The sequence below is a fragment of the Cololabis saira genome, chromosome 3, assembly GCF_033807715.1.
Source record: "Cololabis saira isolate AMF1-May2022 chromosome 3, fColSai1.1, whole genome shotgun sequence".
Taxonomy (NCBI): domain Eukaryota; kingdom Metazoa; phylum Chordata; class Actinopteri; order Beloniformes; family Belonidae; genus Cololabis; species Cololabis saira.
The window spans coordinates 3328209-3349635 of NC_084589.1; the positions used below are offsets into that span (position 1 = coordinate 3328209).

Here is a 21427-nt window from a genome sequence, read left to right on the forward strand (position 1 = left end):
GGGGCGTGTCGAGCTGCCCACGCCAATAACTCTCCTCCGAGGGTCGTCTTAACCGCGGTCAGGACTAATGTAACCAGAACTAACTTCATCACATTTATAAAATGCTTAGTCTCCTCCTCACTCCAAAAGTGTGGCGTGGTCTTGGTTTCTCCGTGTTTAGAAGAACTTCCTGGACTCAAAAGACCAGGATTCCTTGTGAACAGAACATGTGCAGAAAACACATTCATGTTCCGTTTGATGGGGATATTCTGTTTGGTGTTTACATGACCCAATATTCAGGTTTTAAAAGGAGTAACCCAGGGCTCATATTGGGGTTTTTAAAAACCTGAATATGAGCAAATTCAGGTTATTCAAAGGGGTTATTGGTGTTTACATGGCCGTGCAAATTCGGGTTATTGCCAATATTCAGGTTTGAAAAGGGTTATTGATGCAGGAAACACAGTCACTGAGTTGTGAGGGAATACAGAAAATCACCAAGAGTATGAAGAAGACTGTGGAGGTTAAGACTTACACAACTTCCAGTATTATTTCTTAGTTAAAATGTTACAGTATATCTTAAAATGGTGCAAAAATCACTCACTGGATAGTCAATGGCTGGATTCAGAACAAGTGTTTTGCAATGATTTGGAGAAAAAAATTAAATATATATATATTAATAAAATAAATATATATGATATATATATATATATATATATATATATATATATATATATATATATATATATATATATATATATATATATATATATATATATATATATATATATATATATATATGCGCCTCAGGTTTTTACCAACATGGTATTAACCATTAATATGTATGCAGACAAAAAAAAAAGGAAGACAGTGAGAATGGAAATAGAAAGTCAGTAAATGCCAGGTGGATGATATTGACACACACAAAAAGGAGAAGTAATTGTTTTCCACCTGACTTTCACTGTGAGTGAGAGAAGCTAAGCGTAACTGTAACTTTAGTTTCAGACTGCTGTCATTCCTCTTCCTCTGCCTGTACTTCAAATATTTCAATACCTCAAAGGGATTGGCCAATTAAGGCTAACATGATCCCAATGCTGCAGCCAGGCTTCTGCAAGATCTGAGCTGTGATCACCAGTCAAGTCCTTTACTGGGGGAGGATTAAGCAGAAAGATGGGAAGTGTGGAGGACTGCGGCTCTGCTTCCTGGACTCAACCCTTCATCGTCTGGCTTTTGGATGGTTAATGAATCTGTACATCATTTTAGGCAAAGGAGATAAACCTTCCAAAATGGGAAGTGTGCTGTCTCTCCTATTCAGTTGTCAAAAGCTTTTCCAGTCGTCTGTGTGGGCCACAGTGGTACTGAAAAACCACAGGCAGCCGTCGAAGAAACACATGCTAAAGACATTCTAAAGACGTGCTAACCGTGACGTCACTGGTCACATGTGATAGGTATAAACTGCCGTGAAGCAACAGTCATTTACAATAGTAATAACTTGCAGAATATCCATCTGAGGTTACATTGCCCTGTAGCACCCTACCATGTAATCATTTCCTATAATGTAATAATTTCCTATAATGTAATAATTTCCTGAAAATGTAATAACGCCTGAAAATTTAATAAAATTTGCACTTAACTAAATTAAATGTATTACATTTTCAGGTTTCAATGGTTCAATGTTTTATACGCTGGATTTGAAACACCAGAATGACTATTGGGTTAAATTACAGACTTTGAGTTCCATGTAATAAATTCCCAATAACGTAATAAGGTATTACATTATTGGTAAAAATGTTATTACAATATCCGTCAGGATATTTTATTACATTATTGGTGAAGTTATTACATTATTGGGTTTTATTACATTTTTGATTGAGTTAAGTGCAAATTTTATTACATTTTCAGGCGTTATTACATTTTCAGGAAATGATTACATTATAGGGTGAAATTATTACATTATAGGAAATGATTACATTATAGGGTGCTACATGCCCTGTACTGAGACCCAGCATAATCAGTAAATGCACAACAAAGACAGTGTAATAAAACAGGGGCTCCTATCATTGTGTTCATGACTGAGTAGCAATACTCAGTGAACGATGCAGAAAGGCAGAAAAGCCCTATTACAAATCACCAGCTACAGTATGTGAAAAAGAACCAGTGAGGTATCAAATACACTGGAAACTGTGTTGGGAGTCTGTGTGGCTTTATGGTTGGGCATCTGCACGTCTAAATGTGACCCAACTTCCTGCAGCAGCACCAGCACAGCTTCCTCTTTCATCACAGATTAACGTTGAAAACAATCTCTTCCTTATATTGAAATATCGTAGATTGCAGGTAGATTGCAGGACGCTCTAAGCATAAAATGAGCTACAGCCAGTAAGCCAGCAGCTCCAGTTGGATCAGGAGACTGTTGCAGAATACTGTTCCCTTTCTTACAGCCTGAGAGGTGAGTTGTTAAAGAACACAAATGTTATTTGCAGTTTCAAGATTCGTGTGCTTAATGTATTGGGATTGTTGTTTTTTCATAGACGACACGCAGCAAAGAGATGCACCTTTTTCGTCTCACCCTGGTGGTGTCCCTGGTCTTGACGTCGGCTTTGAAAACCCTGGACTCGGAGCAGGAGCTGCAGGACAGCGGCTTTGGTCGGCCTCCCCCCCGTCACGGACTCCGGCTCCTGGTGTGGTACGTTCAGAACTGCCTGGACAACAACATGCGGGCTCTGTGTGACCCCACCAAGGGAGAATATGGATTTCACTGGTTTAGAAACATAGGACGCAAGCCTCTGCTTCCACGGATCAGGGACAAACGCCAATACAGATACTACACCATCGGAAACCTGAACTCTCCTCATGCTGAGGACCTGCCGTATGACGTTAGGAAGGACTACGACCGCCACGACCCCGACAGCAACATGGACAGAGTTCTGGTGAGATACAACAAAAACAACAAACGTATTGATGAGCTATATGCATCTGCACATTACGACCCCAAGGAGACGTACGTTATTGGACCAAATCTTCTGGCTGCTCTTAGAGGGAAAATGAACCTTGTTTGTGTGGAAATGTGAAGATCTCCTGCATCTCCCTCGGCCAACCTGAACAGCTTCACGAGACGTAAGAATCAAACACAAGCGTGACCAGTACTGGAGTTGAGGGAGGATGGCATCCCTTCTGAAATAAAAACGGTCCAAATCATCCCCCCTGTAAAAGTGCCATCCCTCCTTTCCATCCCTTATGTCATTTCATCAATGAATGTGGTTTTACTGCTATTTCAACATTTAGAGTCATCACCAGAAAAATAACTTATTTGACAATTTTCACCTGTTTCAAGTAAATGTTCACTTGAAATAAGTAGGAAAATCTGCCAGTGGAACAAGATTTATCTTCTCATTACAAGCAAAAAAATCTTGTTCCACTGGCAGATTTTTCTACTTATTTCAAGTGAAAATCTACTTGAAACAGGTGAAAATTGTTGTTTTTTACAGTGATGAGTCTTGTTTTAAGTGTAATAAGATTTCTTTACTAAAATGAGACATTTTAACTAGAAATAAGACAAATATTCTTGCTAAGATTTAGAGTTTTTGCAGTGATCCATTTTACTTATCCTGTTAAGGACAGAGTCATATTGATAAGTTCAGAAAAGTGTTTTTTATTGTTGTGTTTTGATGTATTTGATGTAAGCTCAGTGGATATTTAAAGCTTACAGAAGGCTGCATTTAACTGCTGCTATGTCATTCCTGCAGTATTTCTGCAGGTGTTTTGGTCACTGCTATTATTTGTAATATATTATATTATTTGGAATCAGCACAAATTATCTGTCCCCATATGATCAAATCCACCATCCCCCCTGATTGTTTTTTACAACTCGAGTACTGAGTGTGACAATGATCTCAGGCTTTAAGAAAAAAGAAAAAGAAATCCTGAGTGGTACAACTGAAAACAATGGATGGATGTCGAAGCTTAAATGTGAGCAAGGAAGGGTGTTACCTGCATTAACTCATACTTTGTAAAATATTTGAGAGGTGGTGAGTTTTCTGTCTTTTTCTGAAATATTTTGTTGAAAATGTTTACTTTGAATAATATAATAGCACTCCTAAATAAAGAATACATATGGCAATATGGCTCCAATTAGTGAAATATTTAATCATCTTTTGCATGTATAAGGGTCAACATGTACATCTCAATTTTCAGTGCAGGAGTGACCCAGACAGTCTCCAGTCCAGCAGTTTTACAGAACAGATCTGGTTTTAGACGCCAGAAGAACCAGCAGTTCTCAAATCAACATTTGTGCAGCTATGTAAGAGGGCTAAACCCAATACAATATCATATGTTCCTTTGTATCAGGCTTAGGAAGTCTCTGAATGGCTTTGCTACATCTAGTAATCGTCTGCCCTTAGCAGAGATAACACGCCCCAGAAATGTGTTGATAAACTTGCTTTGTGTCCATCTCCAGTAAGGTGTTTTAAGAGTGTTATAGTGTCAGCCTCACACTGCTCACGTTTAGGACATGCCCACAACACACGATCTCTGTTCTGCAGGAGTGCTTGCTAGGACTGTACAAGGTCCCCAACAGAAAACCATCCTGCTGAATTAGGACTCTGTGTCCCAATTTTGTACAGATTCAGCACAGAAGGATATGGGCCAGGGGCCTCATTTATAAAAGAGTGTGTAGGATTCATACTAAAAGTGTGCGTGCGTTCAAAAGCCGAAAATGGCGTGCGCACAAAAAATCCTGATTTATAAAACCGTGTGCACGCACATCCGCACGCAATGTTCTCTTTATAAATCACAGTCCAGCTGGAAGGTTGTGCAGGTGAATTCGCCTCATACCCCGCCCTCTACACGCCCACTTTTTTACCAAGAATGGGCAATGCAAAGTACTTAATGACTGTATTTGCATATGAATGAACCTGCTGAGCATGTGCAGCGCCACCTGCAGTCTGTTTCTGCTGCGTCAGGATGAATGAGATGTGTGGAGCCACCGTGCCACTAAATTTCACGGAGACTGAGATGGAGATGTTGTGGATGAGGTGGAGGCAGGAAAACCACATTTGGTGGTCACAGTAGTGGCATCACTAACAAAAATAAAGCGAGTGAGTGGCAACACGTCGTTGCTGCTGTAAACGCTGTGAGTTCCACGGACAGATCTGTGGCAGAAATAAAAAAGAAGTGGTGCGATCTGAAGGTGGAGAACAAGAGGTACGGAGCCTCCTAAAGGGACACAGATTTTTTTAATATATATAATGAGTTTTACGCGCGTAAAACTCATTATACATATAAAAAAAATCTATTATATTACTGATACTGATTCATGTCATACTTTTATATGACATGAATCTGGCTTCATTTCACCACCTCACCGTCTGCGTCGCCAGTTCCCCAGATCTTCAAAATGTTTGTGCGCTAGGATAAAATTTTGCGTAAAGATACACACATTTTCCTGTTAGGTTTTTTTTTTAAATCCCAACCTTTGCGTAGAAGGTGGCGTGCGCATCTTTCAAGCCTCGTTTTGTGTGCACGCAAGCTTTATAAATGAGGCCCCTGAACATCTTTATTTAACATCTCAGATGAACCTCCACTCTGTCAGTTGGCCTTTATATCATGTCCTCCTTTTTCACAGGAAATCTCGGTGTGCAAACAGGAGAATTTGGCCATTTCCTGTTCCATCTGAAACACAGCTGGTCTTGATTACAACAAAACAGTCATCGTGAGAAGAAATGATTCCCTCTAAAATCTCCACAACTACAGAGACAAAAACTAATCAATATCTGCTCCCAGCTAAATTATCAAAACAACAAATTAAACCTCTTTAAAATGACATAAAGGTTCAGCTTCTCCCTTGTCTAAATGTTTGAGGCTTCACTTCCATGTATGATGCAAACACCTGAAAATGCAGAAGATCTGGGGCCTCATTTAAAATGGAGTGCGTAGGATTCATACTAAAAGTGCACGTACACCCAAAAGCCGAAAATGGCGGGCGCAAAAAAAAATCCGGATCTATAAAACCGCGTGCACGCACACTTGCACGCAATGTTCGCACAGTCCAGCTGGAAGGTTGCGCAGGTGAATCAGCCTCATATCCCGCCCTCTACACGCCCACCTTTTACCATAAATGGTATGTTCTTGCCTATGATTGAGCCTGCTGAGCATGTGCAGCAGCTTCATGCAGCCTGTTTGGCGTCAGAATGAATGAGACGCATGATGAGACGTGTCCACCCACCGTGCCACTGAATTTCACTGAGATCTGAGATCTAGATGTTGTGGATGAGGTGGAGGACAGGAAAACGACATTATTTGGTGGTGACAGTAAAAGTAGTAAGAGTATATAAATAGTATAAAATAATTAAAGCGAATGAGTGGCAGCACGTCGTTGCTGCGCTAAACGCTGTGAGTCCCCCGGCGCAACAGGGGGGACATGTCCCCCCCGTCTCTTCAAAATCTTGTTTTTGTCCTCCCCACTTTTTACAGTTTAAAAACTAACGGTAGGCTCAACCTGTAATTGCAAATCACCCAGACACCCTGTGCGAAGACGAGCTCAGAGCTGCTCAAGGCTGCCCAACGCAGAGCCTACGGCGTAGGTGCGCGTCACCGCGTACCCTACGCCGTAGGCTCTGCGTCGTTTTAACGCGGAACCATAATTTAGGCTTACACCCGCACGTAAAGGTTTCACGCGCGCGAAAAACTCATTATATATATAAAAAAAATCTGTGTCCCTTTAGGGAAGAAATGTGGGGCTCCCTGGAGCCCCTAAACGATCTACAGAGCCCCCTCATTTGTTCTGTTCTAAAACGGTGGGTGAAGGAGGTTCCCGGCGTGTCACCGCGGCTGTAGCAGCACCAGAGTCCTGACTGACGCTTCGCCAGTTCCCCGTGTCTTAAGTAAATTCTTACGGGAGGGTCAGGGTTGCCGTAGGGATACGCAGATTTTTCGGTTAGTTTTTTCTTTTTAGATCCGAGGCTTTGCGTAGAAGGTGGCTTCCGCAACATTCAGGCACTTTTTCTGCGCAAGCAAGCTTTATAGATGAGGCCCCAGATCACTGACGTCCCGTTTCAGATCTGAACCTGATCATTTTAACATCCTGACATTTTATAAACCAAAGTAAAGTCTTTTGGACCGGACTTGAGTCTCTCTTGGTCGTAGATGATCAGATCCGACTGTGTCAACAGATTTGAATAAATGTAATACTTTAAGTAAGTCTGATTTCTGCTTAGTCCAGAATTATAATTCACTTTACAATGTTACACTTTATGAGTAATCACTTCAGTAAATTGTGGTTTTAGTATCAATTGTTTTAATTGGAGAGTTTAAGGGCCCTAATGGCTCATATCCCATTTAAATTCTGTTCGACCTCAGTTTAGGTTTACTCTGATGTAATTCACATTAAAGAATTTGAATTAACTTTACTTTAATGTTCATAAACATATACAAGCCCCTTTCCTCTATTAAAACCTAAAACCGTTTTCTACCAGCTATGAAGACTATGGTTCTCTAAATGTAGTCTTGTCCAGGGGTTTGCAAGCTCTCAACTCCTGTGCAGGGACAGGTCCGGTGATATAGGACAGGTCATGTGATCTTGGACAGCTCATGTGATCTCGGACAGGTCATGTGATCTCAGACACGTTGGATGATCTCGATCAGTTGTCAACAGAGCAGTAATCCTACAGCCTAAACATGAGCGGGAGTTATAAATACAAAAGTAGAACGATAAAACGCAAAGAAAAAGAAAAAAGGGAGCAAGAAAAAGCCAAATTGCCCAAGCTAGACGCATATTTTGTTGGCCCTAATCCTCCTCTTGTGGGAGATGAAGCTGACGTTGTTTAGCAGCAATTCATCCCCAGGAGAGTTTGCGGAGCGCAAGGCTCGCCGAGTACCTTAAAGTAGTGGTGAGTAGGCCACAATACTTCAAAGTGAATTTGAACTTGTATGTATTTATGGGCCGCTGTGCCAGTTTGACTACACTACTGTCATTAGTTGAAGTGGATGTCAGACGGTGATTTCAGAGTGATCTGGGGTCCGTTTCACAAAGCAGGTTCAACAAACTCTGAGTCTAATCCTGAACTCTTAGTTGACCTACTCTGAGATCGTAAACTCTGAGTTTTCGGTTCCAGAACAGCGGATTTGAGGTAATTTACTCAACTCTAAGTAGTTTCACCTGGAGTTAAGCTCGTGCGTGAGGGAAATAAAAAGCCATCCTCAGTAGAGCGCTGATACAAGGATTCACCATGGCAACCGGCGACACAAAAGAGCGACATACTTTTTCTTTTTTTTATTTTAAACTTTATTTATAATTTCAATTTACAAAATCCCTTTGAGGAAACGTTAGTTTGCATCTGAAAATCCACATACTTCACGCCGTGTCCTTTTTCACCCGAATGGAATTAGAGATTTTAATGATTTTAATTTGAACATGTTTTTCGAAAAAAGAGTAACGCCGTAGCACAGAATAATATAAAATTAATTTAACAGATCTCCACATCATTCACCTGCAATCCTGTGGAACCCCTTGATGGCTTGGACAGGTTTATGATAATAGGCTTGCCACCCGTCCCTTGAAATACGGAATTGTTCCGTAATTGGGAATTAAAAGTTGCGTTCCGTATTGAACCAATACAGACACATATTATCCAGGGTTCTCCAACTCCGGCCCTGGAGAGCACCTATCCAGCATGTTTTAGATCTTTCCCTGCTTCAGAACACCATGATACAAGGAGCTGTGTCAGCAACAGAACTGTCCGGTCCTGGTCCAGGTTTCTACCCTCGTAAAGGGGAGTTTTTCTTGCCACTGTTTGGCTTAAGGCTTTTCTCCCACTATGGGAGTTTTTACCTGCCATTGTTTATGTAATAATTGCTCGGGGGTTCATGTTCTAGGTCTCTGGAAAGCGTCTAGAGACAACTCTGTTGTATTAGACGCTATACAAATAAAATTGAATTGAATTGAATTGAACCTTGATGACAAGTTAATGACGACCATTGATTAGAATCAGGTGTGTTCATGCAGGGAGACACCTAAAACATGCTGGATAGGTGGATCCAGGACCGGAGTTGGAGACCCCTGTATTATGCTCTTATTTATTCATGTATTAATATACAGGTGGAGGTCGGAACATTTGAATATATTGCAAAACTTCATTCGTAGTAAATTCAACTTAAGGTGAAACAAATATTATTTCCCACTATATGCAAAGTGAGATATTTCAAGCCTTTATTTGTTATAATTTTGATGATTATGGCTCACAGTTTATGAAAACCCCAAATAAAAAATCTCAAAAAATTAGAATATATTATGAAATCAATAAACAATTCAATCATCAAAATTATAACAAATAAAGGATTAACATATATTGCTTTGCCTGTAATGAGACTATGTACTGTAATATACATGTATTACGTGGTCTGATAACCATCTCCCGACGAATATTTAATTCTCTGCGCATTAATGCTGCACCTTCATCAATTGGGTCTTCATCAAAAGGACATGCCATGTTCGTGACAATGGACTTCTAATATATATATACTGACTCTGTTTTTAATGACAGACGGCAGAACTTCACCAAAACTCGCCTGCTGACTGAATGAATGAGGAAATCAAATGTGCGTGTGTCTCTGAAAGAGGCGGAGACGCAGAGAAACTCCAGGTTTCACGATATAAACCTGGTCCCGACCAGGTTAGGTTCAGAGCGTCTGTTACCACGGTAACTGACCGAGAGCTTAAGTTACCTCTCTTTGTGAAACAGGCTAGAGTTACCTCTCTTTCTCTGGTTTGAGTTACCTCCCTTTGTGAAACGGAAAACTCAGAGTTTCCCTCATTTCAGTGTTAACAGACTCAGAGTTTTCACTAAACCTGCTTTGTGAAACGGACCCCTGGTGGCTATCCGTGCTGCTGAACTCCTACAACTGCCTTAAATTTGTGTCTGAAATGTATTAGTTTTATTAGGCAATGTTTTTGTCATGTTATATCATTATATGAAGTGAGTTTCCGCTATCTGTGTTGCTGATAAATACAATTAAACGCTTTGGATTGTGTGTCAAATAGCGTGGCTCCAGGTCGCTGCTGGCTTGTGTGCGATGAATAACTTGCTGGGATAGATGTATAAAGTCCGAAAAATATAATTTATTAAAAAAAGGTCAACAAAACAGGTTTCAAAATTCAAATTACCCTTTGTAGAAATGAAATCTTAAATATTTCACCTTTTCTCTTCTTTCAAACATTTTCAAGTGTGTTCCTGCAGCGAGAGACAACAGGTTCACACACCTGAGTCATAGGGGCGGACATTAAATTATATGTTACCCTGCTGCAAGTAAACATAATTATTCCGAAAAATGTTATTATTATTTTAACAAATTTGAGAATTATCTTTCACGATCTCTAATAGGCTATGTTCTGCTCTTACATCTGGTAATGCTTGTAAGCCCCATTGTTGGCATGTGTAGGCTATGTTAATGAGTTTTGCAGCCTGCAAAGGGCCCGGTCATATGCCCCCCTGGCCCGACTCTGATATGTTCCGCTACTGTGGACAGGTCATGGGTTTTGGACAGGTCAGGTGATCTTGGCCGGTCTTTACAATACAATACAAGTCCAGTTGTAGCTGGTGTCGATCTCCATGACCCCCCAGGACTCCCACTGCTGCCTCCCTGCAACAGCACATCGTCAGTCTGGTGAATTTCAATTCAATTCAATTCAATTTTATTTGTATAGCGTCTAATACAACAAAAGTTGTCTCTAGACGCTTTCCAGAGACCCAGAACATGAACATAAACCCTCAAGCAATTATTACATAAACAATGGCAGGTAAAAACTCCCCTAGTGGGAGAAAAACCTTAAGCCAAACAGTGGCAAGAAAAACTCCCCTTTAGGAGGAAGAAACCTGGACCAGGACCTGGATCATAAGGGGGGACCCTCCTGCCGAGGGCCAGACTGGGGGGTCGGGGAAGTCATCACCACACAGCAGCCAGGTGGAAGCAGCAGCGGGATGACCAGAGGGGGGGGGGGACCGCAGGCAGGTGGAAGCAGCAGCGGGATGTGAATGAAAACACACATCAACAATGTCAGTCTTTGAGAAGGAAATTTCCTTCAGTTTCTCCAGATCAACACTCGCTGGACAGTCCATCATCAATGTCCAGGTATCTCACCATCCGGGTATTTCCAAGTGTCGGATGTCCCCCAACATGACAACACCAGACATGTGTTCAGGTCTCTCTCTAGTGTTTCAGGTAGTTTAAACACGACTCCAGATAACACCAGTCAGATAGTCACATAGACATATACACACACGCACACTCACGCACACACACATATACATATATTCATATATGCACACACACACACACTTAGCCACACATACATATACACGCTCACACACACACACATACAGCAACTCAGACATATACATATACGCACACATAGCCACACACACACACACACACACACACACACACACACACACATACACAGCCACACAAACATAGACATACACACACATACACACGCACACACACATAGCCACACAGACATGTACATACACACGCACGTATACACACACATACACACACACACACACATAGCCACACATACGTATACATACACGCACACACACACACACATAGACATACACACTGGCTTGTTCACCTGCATGCTTGCTCTGTAGTTTTTGGGGTTAGTTAGCGCTAGCTTAGCTCAGACTGTGATCAGATCTCAAGATTTGGGTCGATTGCTGCTCGTGTTTTGGTCGGCTCCGTGTCGGTTTCGTGTTTCGTTTGTGGTTTTTGTTGCAGATTTCCAGTGCTGGACGTGTGCCTCCGTGTGTTCTTGCTTCCTGGATTGGCAGTGGATGTCGTCACCCCACATATATATGCCTTAGGTTTTTACCGGCATGGTATCAACCATTACTGTAATATGTGTGCAGACAAGGTAAGAAAACAAAAAAAAAAAAAAAAAACAGATAACACCAGCCAGGCCCACATCCACTCATGTCAGCGTGGATGTCAGGTGAAACCGCTCCTACAAGGCTGAGCATCACCACAGCAGATAAAACACCTCTGAGCATCAGAAACCAATCAAAAGGAACGAAATAAAAAGAAAACAGAAAAAATCAAAAATATAATAGAATACAAGCAACAAATATGTAGGAGACTGTGATTTAATGTGAATTGTTATGTCTGGGGAAAGTTTTCTTTTCTTTTCTCTCTTTTAGGATGAGATGAGACCCTAGCTACTTACCATATTTTCAATTTATGTTTCCTGTCAGTCTTAAAAGCAAAATATTAAGTGATGTCATCACAAGAAGGGTCATTAAAGTTTCGTCTTTTTAATCCTAAGATGATCCACATGAAACAATCAATAAAGACTAAAATAATTTGATGCTAAGAAACAATTTACCTGAAACCAAATTACCTTCAAACTTTATTCTTTTATTTTTTTATCCTTCATGTTTCTTTATTTTTATTCATAGCTCCACGGTTCAATCACAGATCAAAGTATATGTGTACACACTGTGATACAATTACCTGTGTCACCAAAAGAGTTGTGCAGACCTTGGTGACAAGCTAATGAGAACCATTACAGTTTTTCTCAGTCGCTTTGGTACATTTCTCAGATCATCCTCGACATTTGCAAAACAGTAAGTGCATTTCTCAAAACAGTTCGTACAAATAGCAAAACACCATAGATTACCTGCAAAAGCCAGTCTCTTGCTCAAAATCCTTAGTTCATCTCTCAAAATTAAATATCTGTGTCAATGAACATGTCAGTGCATCAGAATCACAAGTGCTTATGTCATTGTGTACGGATAAGACAGTCAAATTGCTTAGTCATGTTTTTTTATTCATTTTCATTCATTTTTATTGTTTGTACCACAATTTGTTGACAGATCATGTATTTGCGAAAAAGAAAAAGACAGCACTGCAGAGCAAAAAGACAAAAAACAAAAAAACAAAAGTAGAAATGTAACATAGGACAATCTCCTTAGGGACAACTGTACATGCAGTACTGTAGGAATTACAGTACAGTGCCTATTGTTAGATTACATACCTGTTCTGTCGACGAAAAGTCTGAACGATTGAGGACACAGTTGTTCTCCCAACATTTGGCTGCACCCTTCGATCAGCCTCGGCCATTGTAAGCCCATGATTGAGAACATGGTCTACAAGTGAAGCTCTTATCTCATCAGGACCGCGCATATGTCCTCGGCCTCTTCTGCCTCTTCCTCTGTTTTGCCTCCCAACTCCTCCGCCACGCAGCCTCACTCCTCTTCCTCTTCTTCTTCTCTCTGGCTGTTGACCCCGTCCAATTCCTTGTCCTTCCATTGTCAGACATTGTAACGTTGTGTTGTGCTCCGGCTATATGTATACTTGCCAGCTGATAGTTCATGAGATGCACCTTTGAGCTATTTCAGAACACTGGTTGATCATTGGTTGATCTAATGCTTGACATATTTCCCTTCATTACAGAAAGTCAAGATTCACCTGGGATCAATTTACCAATTCAGGCCAGATTTAGAAACAAAGTCTAATGGAAGTGTATAGAAATATGCTGACATATTATGACAACTTGTTCAACCATTTTGCATGTAAAGACTTATGCGATTAACTAATGCCTAAATGTTGTGGGGGGTGAGACTATTCAACAGAGACAGAGATAATACATTTTGATCAACATGACATAAACAACTGATAATGTAGGAAACAGCAGAAAATTGTACATTATCATTTGCATGGATGACAAATGCATTTGCAACTTGTTCAAAGAAATGAGAAACTGCTTTTTTGATTTGCACAAGTGACACAATGATGTGAAGATTGAACAAGTAGTTTTGAGAATTTCAATTCTGATCTGAGAAATGTACCAAAGCGACTAAGAAAAACTGTAATAAGAATCAGGAGTGTTGGTGCAGGGAAACATCTAAAACATGCAGGGCAGGGGATCCCAAGGACCAGGGTTGAAGACTCTTGCAATAGGGTCTTCGCACCCTCAATGTTCGGGCCCTAATAATAATAATTGTAATAATAAACAGTACAGATACAATATGGTCCTCGCATTCTCAGTGCTCGGCCCCTAATAAACACTACCGATACAATAGTGTTTTCGCACTCTCAGTGCTCGGGCCCTAATTATAAAAAGTACCAACTGATCACTCTCTATACTAATGAAATCCGTGCTTGTCTTCCTAGAGATTGTATCGGATTGGCTCATAACTTTGTTTGTACAATCTACACACATGGCCAACGCTAAATTTGCGAAGCTTTTAAGTTTTTTCCAGAGGGCTTGACCGTAATGATGTGGCGAATTTGAGGTCATTTTGAGGACTCGCCATCAAACACTAATTGGCTGTAACTCAGCCATGCATTATTTGATCTGGTCCACAACTGATGTATATAATTGTAGACTGAGCCTGAAGACATTTACGGTGGAATATTCAGGATCGGTTGTAGCGCCACCTGTTGGCACCAGGAATTTTCATGTCTTCAACTATGCATCAGTGCTCCAAGCGAGATGGGTTGAAACATCTCAAACCTGGTCACACAGTAGGTAAGACATTGACGATGACTGACAGTGAAAACTGTAACTTTTTATCAAAGGTCGTCGCTGTGAGAGTGAATCAAAGTTTGGTTTCTCGCCATAAACATTAAGGGGTAAATCCACAAAGAACAGATTGCGCCCGCAAATAGCGCTGTGAATTGCGCTGCATTAGCACCTGCAATTTGCCCTGCTTTAAGGTCCCATTCACAAAAGATTTTGCTCTAATGATATACCGGAGCAAACACGCCCATAAAGTTTTGCGGCTGAGTGCAATTAGCACTTGTCTGAGTGAGCGGAGCTGTTTCTAGTGTTCTCCATATTTCAGCACACAGATTGGTCCATAATGAAAACTGCAGAGAGCACAACAGCCTCAACTTTCACGTATTTGTACTTATAGATAGATAGATAGATAGATAGATAGATAGATAGATAGATAGATAGATAGATAGATAGATAGATAGATAGATAGATAGATAGATAGATAGATAGATAGATAGATAGATAGATAGATAGATAGATAGATAGATATATCACAAATATCATGTAAAGTGCAAACTAAAATATAATCCAGTTGTGGCAGAGGTGAGTGTGTGTGAGTGTGTGTGAAACTGAGTTCAGGACGAGTTAAACAGTCTTATGGCTGCGGGGACGCAAGGATCTCCTGAACCGCTCCGTTCTGCAGCGCAGTGAGCGGAGCCAACCGCTGCAGCTGCTCCTGCTCCTCTGTGGCTCCGGGAGGCTGTGGAGAGGGTGTCTGCTATTGTCCATTATAGCACTCAGTTTGTTCAGTGTGCCCCTCTCCACCACAGATCTTAGCGGGTCCAGACTCCTGCCCAACACTGAGCCCGCTTTTTTGACCAGTTTGTTCAGTCGCCTGGTGTTTTTGATTGCAAGGCTGCCCCCCCAACACAAATCAGCAAAAAGTGCACTGGAGTGCAATGGCCACCATCGTGTGGTAGAACATAGCCATCATCTCCACACACACATCAAAAGACCTCAGTGTCTGTATGACATAAGCTAATAAAATGTCAAATGTTAAGAGGCTGTGCGCATTTACGCACAAGGCACAGCACCGGTAACTTCATTAACACCGGATCGGGATCAGATCAGGATCTAATGGTAATTCATGTTCTTTGTTTTGCTACACACACCTACAGGTCAGCTGTTAAACACACACATTCTAGATTTATATGTTTATATGGTGGAATTGTTTGTAATAAAGCAGCCCCTTATGTATGGATGAATCCTGAGCTCCGTCCTGTTACTTTTATTTTTAAATCCGATAAGTCCACAACCCCACTTTGAAGGGTTTTATGCCGTCCACTAGGGGGCAGTATGAGCCTTACTATCCTTTATAGGGAAGTAACAGGCTTCGTTGTTGTGTGTGGGTTCACATTCGTTCAGAGATGCACGTGGTGTTGGTTGGGAGCTCTCCACATTATTGTTGTAAGTTTACCATATATTGCTCATTGGTTTTATGAAAGTATATGGTATAGTTTCTGTTACTTTGTTTTGTTATTTTATTTCGGGATTTGGTTACTTAGATATTATATAAACAATACAATGATTGAGTTATATTATAATATTATTTTAGCAAATTCCTATATTATTTTCATGTAAGATTCAGCCTGCTTATGTTTATTGTTTATTATTTCTGCAGGGCTTCTTCATCTCTGTCAATAAACTAAATAATTGACATTGAGGAGTCTATTTCTTCATGAAGAAGCCATGGTTGTGGTTAGATGCTCTGTGCCTGGCTGCGCCTTCACAACTGTCGACGTTTCTGAAGCTCTCGCCATCGCTCTGTTGAATAATCATGGACTTGGCCATCAGAACGCAGCGCCTGCCGCTCCAGCCCAGGCCCCAACCCACCAGGCTCCTAGACTAGATCGGCCCACGGTCGACGTTGGCGTGTCTATTGAGGAATGGAACGTATTCATCCGTCGTTGGGGGGTCTTCTGCACCGGCTCAGGCATGGGTGCTGCCCAGGCACCTTTCCAGCTCTTCCAGTGTGCTGGACCTGAACTTGGAGACAGCCTGTTGAAAGCCAATCCCAACGTCGCTTCAGGTACTTTGCCAGATCTCATCGCCGCCATGCGCTCGCTAGCGGTCATTCCAGTCGCCACGTGTGTACTGCGCACCGAGCTGCTTCAGCTACGCCAGGAGCGCGACGAGACCTTCCGCGCCTTCGCTGCCAGGGTGCGGGGCAAAGCAGAGACATGTGCCTACGTTACAGTATGTGGGTGTGGCATCAATGTGGACTATACCGACCATATTATCCGCGATGTTCTCATCAATGGGATTTATGACTCAGACATACGGCGTGAGATGCTGGGGATGCCTGACATCCTCGATAAGCCGATTAACGACGTGGTTGCGCTTGTCGAGAACAAAGAAATGGCTCGTAATGCTCTCCCGTCGTCTGCCCTATCGGCCATGTCGTCATTCCAGCGCTTGAAGAAGAGCCCACAGGCATGCCCCACCCCGACCCCAGGCCCAGCGGACAAGGCGAGACTCGCCTCGTGCTCGGAGTGTAGGGGCACCTTTAATGTCTTCACAGAGGGGCCTCGTGGATGGAACACCAAGCCTCACCAGCTTTGTATTGACTGTTATAGGGCCCGCCGACGCAAGAGGCGACCACAGCTATCTGCAGGCAGTCAGCAGGCCGCCATGGAGTTGGAGCCAATCTCCCAGAATTCGTCTATTCGATCCGGTGCCAGCCGACGCAGGGGCCTTGTCAACGAACCCGTCAGGCTGGAGCACCACATTTTCTCGAAGGGCGAATGGAGGCGAGCCAGGATGAGGGACCATCCTCGTGTGCTGATCACCATCTCTCTTGACAGGCCGGTCGCACTGAGTGACGGCCCTAGTGGCCATGACTCGGCCGGCGTGGTCAAGGTTTCTGCCATTGCGGACACTGGGGCGCAGTCGGACCTTTGGTCCTTGGAGGACTTCCTTGCCTGCGGTTTCTCACGTAATGACCTGCGCCCTGTCCGCCTCAGCATGTCGGCTGCCAACCGCTCCCCCATTACTGTCGAGGGCGCCTTCTTCGCTAGGCTCTCGACGGCCTCCGGCAGCGGGGGTGCGTCGTCCTGCCGTTCCATGGTGTACGTGAGCAGCTCCGTCCGGGCCATGTACCTCTCCTATGACTCGTTGCTCAACCTGGGCCACCTGCCTGGCGGCTTCCCGTCGGGTGGCATCGGTGGGGGACCTGAAGACGAGCATGGGCCGGATGCTCCTTTATCCGTCTATGCTATAAGGTCCACCAACGGTGGCTGCACCAGTCTTGGTGACCATCACGGCAACCAGTGCCTGTGTCCGCAGCGTACAGTCCCTCCGTCACGCCCTGCGACTCTACCGTTCCCTTGCTCACCGGAGAACAACGGCCGGATGAAAGATTGGCTACTCCAGAGGTACGCCTCATCCACATTCAACACTTGCCCTCATCGACCATTGCCGTGTATGGAGGGGCCGCCCATTGAAATACATGTGGACCCTGCGGCCACGCCGAAGGCATGCCACACCGCGGCCGTGGTGCCTCTACACTGGCAACAGAGGGTCCACGATGACCTTCTCCGCGACGAGGCCCTTGGTGTCATTGAACGTGTGCCATATGGCGAGCCTGTGTCGTAGTGCCATCGTATGGTGGTCACTCGGAAGCATGATGGTTCCCCCCGGAGGGTCGTGGACCTCTCACCTCTCAACAAGTTCTGCCTGCGTGAGACTTTCGCCTCCGAGTCTCCATTTCACCTTGCTCGTCGTGTCCCGAAGGGCACCTGGAAAACTGTCACAGACGCCTGGAACGGCTACCACAGTGTCTCCCTGCGTGAGTCGGATCGTCACCTGACCACCTTTATCACACCCTTTGGCCGCTGGCGCTACACGAGGGCGCCGCAGGGTTTTTTGTCATCAGGAGATGGGTACAACCGCCGTTTTGATGCTGTCCTCTCAGATTTTGAGCGCAAAGAACGTTGTGTGGATGACACTGTCCACTATGACACCGACCTGGAGCAGCACTGGTGGAGGACCATTGACTTTCTGACGTGTGTCGGCCGCTCAGGCATTGTGTTGAACCCAGACAAGTTCCAGTTTGCGGAGAGGGATGTTGATTTTGCTGGCTTCAGGGTGTCGGACGCTACCATTGAACCACTCCCCAAGTACTTGGATGCCATACGGGACTTTCCTGCCCCGGAGTCCACAACGGATATTAGGAGCTGGTTCGGCCTGGTCAACCAGGTGGCTAACTATGCCCAGTTGCGCGACTCAATGGCTCCATTCAAGCCGTTCCTCAGCCCACGATGTAAGTTCTCGTGGTCATCCGAATTGGAGGAGGCGTTCCAGTCGTCCAAACGTTGCATTGTTGAAGCAATCCGTGAGGGCGTGGAGATCTACGACATGCATAAGCGCACCTGCCTCCGTCCCGACTGGTCCAGGCGTGGTATCGGTTACTTTCTGCTCCAACAGCATTGCAGCTGCACCTCGGGCATACCGGACTGTTGCCCGGGAGGATGGAGGATCACTCTCGCTGGTTCACGCTTCCTGTCATCGGCGGAGCAACGTTATGCGGCCATCGAGGGAGAGGCCCTGTTGTTGTTACTGATCATAAGCCCCTGGTGAAGATTTTTGGCGACCGCACACTGGATGAGATAACGAACTCACGCCTGTTCAGGCTCAAGCAGCGCACGCTCCCGTGGCGCCTCGACATTGTGCACCTACCGGGCAGGAGCAACTATGCTGCTGATGCTACCTCCAGGCATCCTTCCCCCTCGGACTCAGCGGATGGCCTCTCGCTGGGGTTGCCGGGCATGCTTGACGAGGTGGAGTGCGCGCATATGGCTTCCATCCGCAACAATGCGCAAGAGCTCGGGGCCATCTCCTGGTCCCTCCTTGCACAAGAAACGGCGGCTGATGCTTGCCTCGGCCGCCTTCTGTACTTGATCGAGCATGAGGACAGAGTCGATGTGCATGACCCCGCCCTGGCAAGTCTATCACCAGTCTGTGAGTCTGTCTATGCACACGATGGTGTCCTGCTGTATTGTGACCGCGTCGTGGTCCCCCCATCTCTTCGCGGGAGAGTCCTCCGGAATCTTCATGCCGCCCACCAGGGGGTCTCAGCGATGGAGCAGTATGCCCGTGCCATAGTCTACTGGCCTGGAATGTCGGAGGACATCCGTGCTACTAGGTATGGGTGTGCGGACTGTAACCGCAATGCACCGTCGCAAGCGGCCACGCCCCCTGTGCCGTCCTCACCGCCATCCACCCCATTCGAGGCGGTGTTTGCTGACTTTTTTGACTATGGAGGCCGCCATTATCTGGTTGTCGGGGATCGACTTTCAGGCTGGGTGGAGGTCCTGTGCTCTACAGCAGGCACTGATTTGGGTCGCTCGGCCGGCCTGGTTCGCCACCTCCGTGCATTCTTCGGCACTTTTGGTGTACCAGTGGAACTTTCTAGCGATGGTGGCCCGGAGTTTGTGGCTGGCCAGACACAGGACTTTCTCTGCTTGTGGGACGTCCGGCATCGTGTGTCCTCCGTTGCTTTCCCGCAGTCGAATGGGAGGGCGGAAGTCGCAGTGAAGACTGCTGAGCGCCTCTTGATGTCCAACACTGGCCCAACTGGCAGTCTCGATCATGACCGTTTTCTGCGTGCCATGATACAGTTGCGCAATACACCTGACCCCGACTGCAACCTCTCGCCGGCGCAGATTATTTATGGTCGCCCCCTTCGAGGCTCGCTTTCCTTCGTCGACAAGCTTGAGAAGTTCTCAGACCCTCGTGTCTGACCGCTCTGGCGCCAGGCGTGGGCGGCGAAGGAGGATGCCCTTCGGACCCGTATGTCCCGTACCACAGAGTCCCTGAAGACTCGCTCGAGGCCGCTCCGCCCGCTGGTGCTTGGTGAGAGGGTGTTCCTTCAGAATCAGCAGGGCCCGAGCCCTAACAAGTGGGACAGGTCGGGAGTGGTGGTGGAGTTGCTTGGGCATGATCAGTATCGAGTTAAGGTGGATGGGTCGGGGCGTTTGACTTTGCGCAACCGGCGCTTCCTCCGGGGCTACACCCTGGCAGCCCCTTGTGCCCTGCAGCAGCCTGCGGCGCTGTTTCCTCCACCCGTGGCCCTGGGACACCAGCCTCTGCCTTTCCGCCCGGCCCGGCGGCGCCCCAGGGGGTCGTTCTGCAGTCAGGGGATGGGCCCCATGGCGCGGGCATGGGCTCCTCCCTTCCGGCGCCGTCTGTTGAGGTGGCGTCTGACCTCGGGTCCCAGGGCGACCCGGTTCCCTCTGCCATCGTCCCGGACACGTCTCTTCAGTTGGCGGAGTCACCGCCATCCCTGCCCCTGTCTGCGAGGCCGTGCCGCGCTAGGAGGCCACCAAAGCACTACGAGCCTGAGACTGGACGTTGGACACTTTATTGAGTCCTTTAATCTATGTCGGTTTATAGCTTGCCGGACTGGGGGGGATGAAGGGTTTTATGCCGTCCACTAGGGGGCAGTATGAGCCTTACTATCCTTTATAGGGAAGTAACAGGCTTCGTTGTTGTGTGTGGGTTCACATTCGTTCAGAGATGCACGTGGTGTTGGTTGGGAGCTCTCCACATTATTGTTGTAAGTTTACCATATATTGCTCATTGGTTTTATGAAAGTATATGGTATAGTTTCTGTTACTTTGTTTTGTTATTTTATTTCGGGATTTGGTTACTTAGATATTATATAAACAATACAATGATTGAGTTATATTATAATATTATTTTAGCAAATTCCTATATTATTTTCATGTAAGATTCAGCCTGCTTATGTTTATTGTTTATTATTTCTGCAGGGCTTCTTCATCTCTGTCAATAAACTAAATAATTGACATTGAGGAGTCTATTTCTTCACACTTGATCTGATTGTCTACAGTCATGTCTGAATGTAGATTTCACCCTTAATATCATTCAGTATCACAC

General features: G+C 44.7%; 1 protein-coding gene across 1 annotated transcript; it reads left to right on the plus strand.

Annotated features, from left to right (window-relative positions):
- The first annotated feature begins 2307 nt into the window (after window positions 1–2307).
- Window positions 2308–3282, plus strand: si:ch211-198c19.1 (uncharacterized protein LOC100151013 homolog). The gene is made up of 2 exons (XM_061715336.1): window positions 2308–2422; window positions 2505–3282. Exon 2 carries the CDS (start codon window positions 2523–2525, stop codon window positions 3042–3044), a length of 522 nt encoding a protein of 173 aa, XP_061571320.1. The 5' UTR covers window positions 2308–2422; window positions 2505–2522; the 3' UTR covers window positions 3045–3282.
- Window positions 3283–21427: the final 18145 nt, after the last annotated feature.

Coding starts and splice junctions, on each gene's coding strand:
- si:ch211-198c19.1 (XM_061715336.1), top strand. CDS start 2,523: ATGCACCTTTTTCGTCTCACCCTGGTGGTGTCCCTGGTCTTGACGTCG.